Consider the following 12,067-nt stretch of genomic DNA (forward strand, 5'->3'; position numbering starts at 1 on the left):
CTCCCAGTAAAACTCTATATTAAGAAAGGAATAAAGTGTCCTCTTCTTTTTGTCCTTCAAGTTCTTTTCTCCTTTAGACAAATGATACAGCTGTTGGTCCTGTTGCATTGCTTAGAAGCATTTCCCACATTCCCCATATTAGAGTTGTGGGTTTCCTATTGACATTAAGCACTGAAAAATACAAATGTATTCACAAAACATGCAGCCACTCACTTAGATGACTTTAAAGAAAAAGTCCACCAATTATTAGAGGACAGGATTGGCAACAGCTATGAGCCATGCTAGCAAGATAAAAGCTCCAGTTTCAGAGGCAGCATACTTCCTGTTTATTCCCAGCATCTGGGAATGAAGTATCTGCTACCCTCATGTCCTGCATGGGCATTTGTGAAACAGAATGCAGGATCAGGCAGGTTTTTGGCTTGATCACAGTATTGTGATAACACAATGAACAGAAAAGGTCACAGTGGCAAATGAAGAAAGTTGCACCACAGACACATCTGGCTTTGAAAATTTATTAAAAATCAAAGAATACAAAACTTCACATAAAAATATGTATTTTAGCTTCCCACATTGTTATACACACAAAAAGAAACTGAACATGATATTTTAATTAGCTATCCACAGCAGCATATAATATAACCAGAGTGGTAGCCAGTGCAATTTATTGGTTCACCATGACTTAAATGGAACATGATATCTGCTTCTCTTAAGCCTATTCTGCTTTTAAATGGACTCTGTTTAGGACACAGAGGTTTCCATAACATAGGTTCATATTCAATATTGCTAGCATGTAAAAGTGAGTACAGGTCTATAATCAGCCCTTGAATACTGGTTTATTCAAGTTTAGATCCCTTATTGTACCAGCATCTATTAAAAACCTTTCACAAGGTTTAAAAAACAGTCAAAGCAAAGATACACATCCAATATCAAAGCAGGACTGAGATTTTTGGCAATTCAAAATCCAATTGCTGTTTACATAGTTATCAGTTGTAAAATTATCATTCATCTGGAGCAGTATATACACCAGGACTGGGATCCTACAATTCTGCATGAGAAAAGGGGCACACAAACAACTTTCCCTTCTTTCTGCAACCCCTTGCACTGCATTAGATGCTGCTCTGAAGAGCTCCTCAAGTTCCAAGAGAAGCTTTTCATGAGGTCTGAGAGGCATTGTGAGACAGAAAAACCTTTTGTGTATGTGGAGATCTTGGCAAAAATGTTCAAGAATTATTCTGAGAAAGCTTAGTATCTTACAACCTATGACCGACTAGGAGAGACACTGATTGTTTACTTCTGGCTGCAGGCTGCCCAACTGCCAGTGTGCATTTGCAAAACCTCTGCCTTAATCACATTTGCCTGATGAAGAGGTTTTATACACATAAACGTGACATACCTTTCCCGAGAGATGCTGGTACAGTAAGTCATATACATTTTATGCCCATGAGAGTATCAAAACAGCAGCTACAACCAATACCAATATGAATATTCATTAATAATAGGTAAATAATATTTAAAGTTTTATTTCTTGTTAAACTCTGAACTGCAGACAAAATGTGCTACTCTACTTTGGAATGTTGCGCTCTCTTCTCTCACTACCCAAAGGCCTTGCATTAATTCGGACAATGTTTTCTTTAATATGTGCTGCACCACCTTTCAAGGGAAGCCTACAGATACTAAAGCTCACTATTAGAAAAATCATTCCGTGTCAAACATTCAAATATCAGTTAAGAACATTCACTTCTGTATATCCTTCAGATGTCAAGATAGCAGAATTCTTTCTAAGCTCCTCCTCTAAGCAGAGCTACTTATACAGTGCTGTTGAGATTTAAGACTTCTTATCTTTAAAACAAGGAAAAGATGCAGCCAGTGACAATGAGAATATAGTGCTTTTTTAAAAACCTAGGGCTACACAAGATGTGTTTTCTTGCTTTAAAAAAGGTTAACAGAGGTTGCCATGGCAATGCACACTTGCATAGAATCCCTGTATGCATCTTTAAATCAAGTGACTGCCACAGACGATCGTGTCGCACGGGACTGTGCTCTTTTACAAGTTAACAGACTGATACTTTAAAAGCATAGAGAAGCCCAAAGGTACATTGCAGGTAGTTGCTTTTAACAGAACTAATGCACGCTGCTAATCAGATTCCTTAATGGAATCAATATATGTTCCTTTCTCCACATTCTTTAAGTTGGATATTTCATTCAGCAACAATGCTTGGAGCCAACCAGAGGGTAAATAAAACTAATTAAAAGCATTTGTAGATGAACATCTGGGACTTATTCACCTTTACCCTAAAAGACTGGAATTCTTTATGCTGATCTCTGTCCAGTTTTAAGGAATCAATTGAAGGTCCAAATTATCTTGCGTGATCCACATTGAAACAAGTATGACCTGTGCAAGAGCACTAGACTGTGCCCTCCCCATTAGCTAGAGTTAACGTAGTGAACCCCAACTTAAAAAATGCAGTCTGGGAAAGGATCTGTAAAGCAAGCAAATAATAAAATTACATTCTGTACACCCTTCATTCCTTAAATATAACTTAAATGAAAAACATTCAGAGTTATTGCACAAAAGTTATGTTTGATTTGAGTATGGTAACAAAAAAGTTTAAACAAGAAATGGGAAGGCAACAAGCAAAGTCACAAAAATTTGCTACAAAGGAAAGGAAAGTCCAAACCATCTATACTTTTCTGACAAAACAAAAAAGCTATAATGAACAAATGCAGCTACAGCAGAGGGTGCCACCGCATTTATGGTCCTCACAGTACTTCTGCTACAGCTGCTTCGGCACTGTAGTAATCATGGATAGGCAGAAGACAAACTTCCACATTTAATAAGGCTTCACAGATAAGCACAATTATTTCTTTTAAGATGGACTCCACCACCACACAAAGAAACATGCAAGGTTGGATGCAGATATTTGGCAACATCCACAAACTGAAATGCCCAGTGCTGTTCTCAAGTCCAGACTAGTGTCACACATACTGCGTAAGTCTTAAGTGGACACTCTGAGGTTGGCCATTATCTGCTAAGGCTAATAGGCAAACTGTCTCTGTATTTCTTTCTTCTCCAGATATTACGGTTATGTTGGTGGTGCCCTCGGTTGCTAACAGGCTGCCTCATGGCTCCATTACCAGAAGAACTGTATCCGCTGCCTTGAGTATGATTGTGAGCTGCTTTGACCGTCAGCTTCATTCCATTGTGCTGCTGGAAACAAGAGGAAGTGGTCACAATTAGTGCCAGCTAAATTGCAAATTTACCAAATTTCCTAGCAATTCACCAAGGCCAGACTCATACAGCTGTTTCCACATGTGTGACCGGAAGAGATGCAAACTGCATTCAGACAGTAAGATATAAGCAAAATGCTTCAAGAAAATCCATTTTAGAATAGTATTGCAAGCCAACTGACTTTCTGCTCCACCATCACCACTATCCAATGGGACAACTTCCATCATATAGTCCATACCTGATTATTAGTAGTCATAATCAATGTTCTTGCAGGCACAGACTGAGTTTTACCACTTGGCACAGGCAATGCTGGTGGTAAACCAACTGTAAGCTGAGATGGTGCTTGGAGATTGAAGTGGTACACATTAGGAGTTGTGCAAGGTGGAGTATCTGAATCCTTGTGACAAAGAAAAGGGGGGAATAGGTTTGTTGTTCTTTTAATATGAAAGGAGCACATGCTTACTACTCATTTAAGCACCCACACAAGCAAATACCAATAACACTGTAAGCACCAGAAGATGATAAATATGTCAGGAAGCTGATACTTAGTCCTCTTAAGATGGGGTTTTCACCAAGAATGGTGTAGAAATGTCCTGTACTAGTTTGTAATGCCACTGGAGATCAAGGAAGCCTTTGTAAGAAAGGCAATCATGTTTGGGGAAAGATCCAAAGGGGATTCAGGAACTGTGGACTTTCCCCCAGGACATGACACCATACGTATATCTACATATACTATACACCCTGTATGTTCTGGGACTTAAATAAGCAATTCCTGAGATTGCCTGATCACTATTTTTTATTATTTATTGCATTTCTGTCCCACCTCTTTCTCTAAGGAGCTCAAGGTGGCCTACATGGTTCTCCCCCTCCTCCTTTAATCCCCACAACAACCCAGAGAAGCAGGAGAGGCTGAGAGACTGCGACTGGCCGAGGGTCACCTGGTGATCTTCATGGCCCAGTAGGGTTTTGAACCCTGGTTTCCCAAGCTCTAGCATGACATTCTAACTGCTACACCACAGGTTTTACATGGCAAGTGTAAAACCTGCCATGCTCTGTCCATACTAATGAGGATGATATAGTTGTATAGGCAAGAAAGGTGCAATCCACATGAGCAACAACTTTTCTTTGTCTTATAACCTTTTTTAAATCTGTTATTTCATGTGCTTTAATACATTTACCTATTTAAATTCAATGGTGTTGTTCAGGACTTGGGAAACATTTTAAAGTTAAGAAGCATTTTAAGACACCAAATACATAAAATACAGAGCTAAAATGGCTGCAACAGAAAGGAAGCAAGGTTTTTAAGAACTAATTACTTTAATTGGTGCTATAATGCTCTTTCATTTAAGTGCTTCTGTGTGGTTTTCTTTTTAAAAAACTTTACAAATTATTTTCTCTCTTATTAAAAGATTGATTTAACATTAAATGTCATTATGACAGTTAAGGTGACATAGGCATTTTATCTTTCTGAAAATACAGCATGATAAATCATCAAGTTTTAGAGAACAGCAATGCACCGTATTTTTCGCTCTATAAGACGCACAAGACCACAAGACGCACCTAGTTTTTGGAGGAGGAAAACAAGGAAGAAAAAAAAAATCTCAGAAGCCAGAACAGCAAGAGGGATCGCTATGCAGTGAAAGCAGCAATCCCTCTTGCTGTTCTGGCTTCTGTGATAGGTGCATTCACTCCATAAGACGCACACACATTTCCCCTTACTTTTTAGGAGGGAAAAAGTGAGTCTTATAGAGCAAAAAATACGGTAACTGGAAAAGTTTCAAGCTCAGTTAGTTTCAACAAAAGTTACGGAAGTCCTATTGCAATCTTACACAGATATACCAAATTACAGTCAGAAAAAAGGAATAAACAAATAGGAAACAGCTTCAAGGGGGGAGGAATGGGACTTACAATATCACTGCCAGAAAGAGAAGAAACGGAAGAGGCAGATGAGCCTGATGACAGCTGCTGAGTACCAGTAAATGACAAAGCCAAAGGCTGGCTGTATGCCGATTCAGCGTCACCATTCTGGACTACATTACATGCAGATATTGGTTCTCTCCCTTTCATTGGAATACCTGTAAGCATACACATTTATCAGTTTTGTTTGCAAATAAATCACCTTTCACAGTCCCTTGCTGTAAACAAGCGATGTTATGTAATTATCAGATTTACTGCAGAGTTTAGCCATGACCCACATGCTCACTTCAGATATCACATCAAACCAAGATGTGGTTGAAATTAATTGAAATTTTGATGTGAGTTTTTACTTCAAATCCTTTACTCACCAAGATCAGGTGACAAATTAGCTTTGCTTCCCCATTTCTTCTTAATCCAAGCTCTGTAGTCAATCACTTCCTGTGTCACTTTGATGATTCTTCCTAAGGTACTGGAAGAAATAGTGACCTACATAAGAAATCTACACTGATTTATGGATAGAAGTTTGCAATCAAGAGCCCTTGTAGATAAAGGCTTGCATACACACAATCTTTCTTCATTTTGACAAAGAAAGTTTTAAACAGCTTGTCATGCAGAATGGAGGAAAGACAGCGAGAGGAAGAAGGGGGAAGGGAGAAAGAAACAAGTTTCACAGTTACATTAAGCTAGTCATGCATTTCAGGATACAGTACTGTATGCTGACATCTCCAGTTATGAAGCCATTTAAGAAGACCAATAGTGCAAAGTTGGATTTTCAGAAGCCATGCAATTAACACACTCAAATTGGTTACCTTTCCGAATCTCTGTTGGGATACGATCTCGCAAGTGGTGATACTGCATGGCTTAGAACAATGTAGGCATAATCAAAAACTTGCTTTACTTGCATGGCACCATAACAACTTCTTCCAACATCGTTGCCTATAACGGTTAAATTAAAAATTTAAATAATGTTGACCTACAAGACCTGTTCATCATTTTTAAAGCTGGATAGTAATGGACACTTCTGATTCCATGTTGTCCTTGGAATGCCCATACATTTACCCCTTAAAATCTTGAAACAAGCAGTGATTGCTTGGAGAGGTTCTTAGTCCTTATACACAAACCACTTTCTGCACATATTGTGATCCATACTTCACCTAGGTCCCCGATCTGCTATCGGACAGACTGTTCTGGTGACCAATGCACACACACTGTTATAAATTATTGCATTTTCCATATATTTTAAAACAGTCCATTTTCCAGCCTCAATAAGAAATTCCATTCACATCGCTTTTCAGTTGGAAGCTCAGGGTTACAAAGTGATAGGGCGGATCTACACTCATGGTTTGTAATGTTAAGGAAGGGTTACGGAACGGTTATCGTAACATATTTAGACATACAGCAGTACCTCGGGTCAAGAACTTAATTCGTTCCGGAGGTCTGTTCTTAACCTGAAACTGTTCTTAACCTGAAGCACCACTTTAGCTAACCGCTGCATGATTTCTGTTTTCATCCTGAAGCAAAGTTCTTAACCCGAGGTAATATTTCTGGGTTAGCGGAGTCTGTAACCTGAAGCGTATGTAACCCCAGGTACCACTGTACAGACCCTTCAGGTTACAGACTCCGCTAACCTGGAAATAGTATCTCAGGTTAAGAACTTTGCTTCAGACTGAGAACAGAAAACGTGCAGCGGTGGCGCAGCAGCAGCTGGAGGCTCTATTAGCTCCATGGTACCTCAGGTTAAGAACAGTTTCAGGTTAGGAATGGACCTCGAGAATGAATTAAGTTCTTAACCCAAGGTACCACTGTATTACGTTTTGATTGTAATGTTAATAATGTGTTATTAAAATGTGACACCAGAGTGCGGTGCAGAGCAACAAGGAACCAGCAGTAAGGGAAATTGCATTGTTACGCAAGAACGTTAAGGTAGGAAACTTCCAGTCATAGTCTACACTGCAGATCAAACCTGTGTGTCATTTACAAGGCTCATGCTACATTCATGCCTAGCAGCAACTGAAGGTGAAAGTGGTCAAATTAGGAGAACACTCAGTTTGCTCAGCAGAGGATTTTTGCCTTTTCAAATCCTGAGGACCCCAACTCCTTCCCTACTATTGTGGATGCTTCACAAAACTTAGCATGCGGTGTTCAGGTCCATAATTTTGCCCCAGAAAAGTCAAATGCAACAGGATGAAAAGGAAAGGATATAAAAACTGATTTACTAAGCCCTTATTATATGGAAATTCTTGCAGCCATGGATACAGAAAATAGGGAAATTCTGGTCTCAGACGTCTTAATAAAAAAGCAGCACCATTTAAAACATTAAAAATATACTACATTCTACTACTAATCTCTATGTATTATATGATAGTAAAAACAGTGGGGTAAGAAAACACACACAAAATTGATGGCGGAAAGAAATCACAAGATCAAGGCAAGGTTAAGGGCTTATTTCTGAATGGTTATTTAAAACAAGTAACAGGAGCACCCATTTGAAGGATTTCCTCAGATAACCTTTAAACTCTGTGTTAAATCTGCATTCTTAATGGAAAAATATGAAGCAGCTTGCTATCTCACCAGGCAGAAGAGGATCTTCAATACATAACATGGAAGGTCGATATCCATTGGTCATGGCTTTCATGATTTCTTCTTTGGCAATATAGGCGCCTCCATTTTTTATTCTAATACCAGTTTTCAAGTAATTAAAATTCCTTCCATAGAGTTCAAAAAATTCTATTAGAAGCATTCCAAGATTTTCCTCCAGTCTTCTAGCATCAATTCTTGGGTGCAACTACAAGAAGAAAAATAGCAGTTTTATTATGCTGGTGTATGTGATCATTTATACTTCTATCATCTTTATGGTGAACCATTTAAAGTTGGAAATGAGCATTAACTATCAACAACCAAAAATAACCTCAACTTCTTTAATATCAGATAGTCTTCTCTCACTTTAAGATTTTAGGAGATAGACTTTCAAAGAATTGTATGCTACAAAAAGGTATCATAACTAGTCCAGTTCAAATTAATTACATACATTTATTCATAAGAAGGGATGCAGGTGGCGCTGTGGTCTAAACCACAGAGCCTAGGGCTTGCCGATCAGAAGGTTGGCAGTTCGAATCCCCGCAACGGGGTGATCTCCGGTTGCTCGGTCCCTGCTCCTGACAACCTAGCAGTTCAAAAGCACATAAAAGTGCAAGTATATAAATAGGTACCGCTTCAGTGGGAAGGTAGACGGCGTTTCTGTATGCTGCTCTGGTTCGCCAGAAGCGGCTTAGTCATGCTGGCCACATGAGCCGGAAGCTGTACCTGGCTCCCTCAGCCAATTAAGTGAGATGAGCACTGCAACCCTAGAGTCATTCGCGACTGGACCTAACGGTCAGGGGTCCCTTTATTTTTATTCATAAGAAACATGCCATGTGAAATACAAACTATTCAATTACTGCTATTTGAAAAGTTATGCAGTATGAGGCAGCACTGAAAAATGATTACACAACTACATGAACTCTATCCTTAACCCCAGGATAGCCCAAACAGCGTCCTCCAGCTATTGTTGGATTCCTGCTCCCATCATCCCTGACCAGTAGCCATGCTGGCTGGGGCTAACGTGAGTCAACATTTGCACCATACACACAAAATCTGTGGAGGAGTGAAAGTTTACAGCGGAACAGCATCATGTTTCTCAGCCCACTTTACACAAAGATTCTACTGTCTTTATCCCATAGCCTTTTGTTGCTTTTTGGACAGAACTCTTGCAGGAATTACACACTAATAAAGTAAAATCTACAGCCAATACAAAAGGTTTTGAAGTGAAAAAAATCATATAAAGGTAAATAAACATTAATTGCTAACCAAAAATTTGTAAAGAATTCTTCAAGACTGACAGTACCAAATCACATACCTGTAAGAAGCTAACTGCCATTAAAATTAGGCTGTAAGAGCTAATTCCACCAGTAAAAACTTCATTCAAATCCCTTTGAAGGAGGAACTGTTTTAATACTAAAATCAAGTAAGGCAGCAATGAGTATTTCTGCAAATGAAAAGAACAGTTAATTTTCTGTAAGACAAGTTCTAGGTGATACGTTTATCATTATTTACTATAAAATACAAAAGATTTCTACAAAAAACCCCCAAAAGAATAATGGGAGTAAAAAGCCTTTATACATTCTTGTGAATGAGCTAACGTATTTTCCTTAAATTCATATTTATTACCGACAAAAATATGTGTCACAAAGTAAGGCATCAAGAACTGCTGTTAACACCAAAAATACAAACTTTGACACAGTTAGCAAGAAAGTTGCACTTGTTAAGGGATGTGAAAGGATGTATTAAAAAAATTGAACTATGTATTTGTACTAAGCACATCCACCAAACCTTAAAAAGTATTCAGAGATTAGTGTTTTTTTAAATTAATATTCCATCTTACAGGGAATCAGAAAAATCAAGACAGACCTTTGTGATGGTACATGCAGTGAACAAGTGATTCACCGGATTGTATCCATACAAAATCATTCAAGGGCAACAAACTTCTAGTTTATTCAGCCAATATTCCTGAGCCTAGTGGGTAATCTGAAGGCACCTGAGCCAGAGTAGGTGAAACCCAAGGGTCCACTGGGAGCCCCATAGGACAGCAGGATATAGATAGAACTTTTTTTTTTACATTAAAAAACCAGATTACTAATTTGTTTCATCCCAAAGAAAAATGCTGTATGAACTTGCCATTTTTTCAGAACAGCAGTAGAAAATTCACAGAGTACTTACACTGTATAGTTCATTCATTGTTCTCAGTATCAGGGGCTCAAGGTTTGAGTGAATATGTAGTGCCAACTCTTGATATGCTTACCTCCAACTTATGAACTGGCACTGATAAAACTGTTCACTTGAAGATAACCCATAAGAACATAATTAAGAAATATGCCTCCGGCAGTAAATGCAAGATGCAGGTTCAAAATTTATTCTGTCCTGAAGTGCACAGAAAGCCTTTGTTAAATCACTGCAGTTTAGCCTATCTACTTCACAGGGCAGTAGAGAATAAAACTGAACGCCTCTATGTATAAGCCCAGAGCTTCTTGGAGGGGAAAATAACAGAACTGAATGGGATGGCACTATACAGATATTGCCCAGTTGTGGAAGGAAGACTCAGGAAGAACTAGTGGGCTAAGAGGATTGGGATGTGTAATTAGGCCTGAATGAGGTCAACTGCTCTCAAGAAATCACCTGGGTGGAGGACTTGGCTATTTTTTCAGTCCAAAATTATCCATTTTATTGACCAGAGATTTTCAGGAAGTCCAATCACCTTTTTCCTGGTGGGCGGGATTGCAGTTGTAGCCTTCGCTAACCCCTCCTCAGTAAAGGTATGCTAAAGGGATCCAGGGTGTGAATCCTGTTCAAAGCAGGACGGGGGCTCGGGCCATGTCACAGCCCCTACGGGGACCCCTCGGGGTGCCCCTCTTTGATGTAAGTCATAGCACACCTCCTATTAGTGGTTTATCCTTAAGGGGACTCCCTGCAGACGGGCAGGAGTCAAGGTAGTCTGTAACCAATAAAGTTGTGGCCTATTTGAACCCATAAACCAAAATACTTTTGTCAGCATGTTTTATTGTTCTCCTGGGAACTTTGTGGCTCAGGTGCCTCGGCACGCAACTTGAGGTCCAGAAGTAGTTGCAAAAAAGTTATTTTATTTTTGCACCATGAAACAAGAGAAAATACCAAACAATATTTTGGACAACTAATCTGGTTCTATGATTGATGGGTATGTCAGGTGCTTGATGTTGACCAAGATTCAGTATGTCTGGATTTCAGACAAGGGAGAGAAGAGGAACCTGCCCCTAGTAATGGCACTCAGTTTGAAAGAGAAGGTGATAAATTGTTTCCAGCATCCACCAATCCAGTTATAGAATCTCAGAGGGCCTGGAATGTCCGCGGTCACCTTACAATAGGCGTGGCATCTTGAACAAAGTCTGATGAAGAGCTGTCACCCTCTCTATAAAAAGACATGGTGGAAAGCTTAGTCTTTATGTCCCGATGCTTGAATGAAAAGCTCCTGCAGACAACAACCTGAGGCTATAGCTCTGCCACAGATTAACAGGCAATCCATATAGAAGCCTGCCATAAAGTTTGTCATTTTTCTCCATGTGTTAGATGTTCCCTAGGATGCTTGGAACTTCAGAGGACTGCCCATGCCTACAATGTAAAAGCTTTTGTCAGGATGGATTTGGCAGCGACTGCTTTGAGGGAAAGCAATGAAGTCTTGTGCATTCTGCACAATGCTACTTCATTATTTCTAGGGAGCACATGCCTATAATGGGAGTCACAGAGTTGAGGAAAAGGGCAACCAAGAGGTGAACTTTAAAGAGCCCATGATGCGTGGAGGCAGGGTGTAAAATGGTTTAATTGTGTACTCTGAGCCTGGCTGGATTGTTCTGCTTTGAATGACATAGTTAAAAAATGCTGGTAACCATATGAATTGTTGCATTTCGAAAAGCAATAGAAATATCAGGGAATATCAAAATTTGTTTATCTTCTATTGACTGTACCTTCATGTAGTCTTGGATAAGTTGAGCTGCCTTCACACCAGTTTCCATATTAAAACTAATGTCAACTTTCACTTCTGTTTCCTGGTCAGTAAGCTTTATTATTGGTACCTGTAAAGATATTCAAACCAGTCATTCAACCAACTCCAACAAGTAGACCAACAGTTTTTATTTTAAATTAAAATATCCAAGCATGACTTACAAGGACAATTTAACTTTGCATCAATGCAGATGATGTGCAGTGAATAAAATTAATTTCACAATGATCTAGAGCAGTGTTTCCCAACCTTGGGGCTCCAGCTGTTTTTGGACTACAACTCCCATCATCCCTAGCTAGCAGGACCAGCGGTCAGGGATAATGGGAGTTGTAGTCCAAAAGCAGCTGGAGACCCAA

At 39.3% G+C, this 12,067-nt stretch overlaps 1 protein-coding gene across 4 annotated transcripts in view; it reads right to left on the reverse strand.

Annotated features, from left to right (window-relative positions):
• Positions 1-498: 498 nt before the first annotated feature.
• TENT4A (terminal nucleotidyltransferase 4A) overlaps positions 499-12,067 on the reverse strand; it is a 28,087-nt gene continuing 16,518 nt past the window's right edge. The window contains exons 5-13 of one of the 4 annotated variants that reach the window (XM_053397544.1): positions 11,677-11,784; positions 9,042-9,170; positions 7,718-7,931; positions 5,956-6,082; positions 5,515-5,615; positions 5,138-5,304; positions 3,468-3,626; positions 3,136-3,205; positions 499-2,480 (exon numbers count right to left, since the gene is read on the reverse strand). In XM_053397544.1, the coding sequence (XP_053253519.1) occupies positions 2,455-2,480; positions 3,136-3,205; positions 3,468-3,626; positions 5,138-5,304; positions 5,515-5,615; positions 5,956-6,082; positions 7,718-7,931; positions 9,042-9,170; positions 11,677-11,784 (1,101 nt within the window). In that variant the 3' untranslated portion in view covers positions 499-2,454. Of the gene's footprint in view, positions 3,209-3,467; positions 3,627-5,137; positions 5,305-5,514; positions 5,616-5,955; positions 6,083-7,717; positions 7,932-9,041; positions 9,171-11,676; positions 11,785-12,067 lie in introns of all 4 variants that reach the window. The other 3 variants (XM_053397543.1, XM_053397542.1, XM_053397541.1) reach the window with 3 other exon arrangements.

This window comes from Podarcis raffonei, chromosome 7, assembly GCF_027172205.1.
Source record: "Podarcis raffonei isolate rPodRaf1 chromosome 7, rPodRaf1.pri, whole genome shotgun sequence".
NCBI lineage: Eukaryota > Metazoa > Chordata > Lepidosauria > Squamata > Lacertidae > Podarcis > Podarcis raffonei.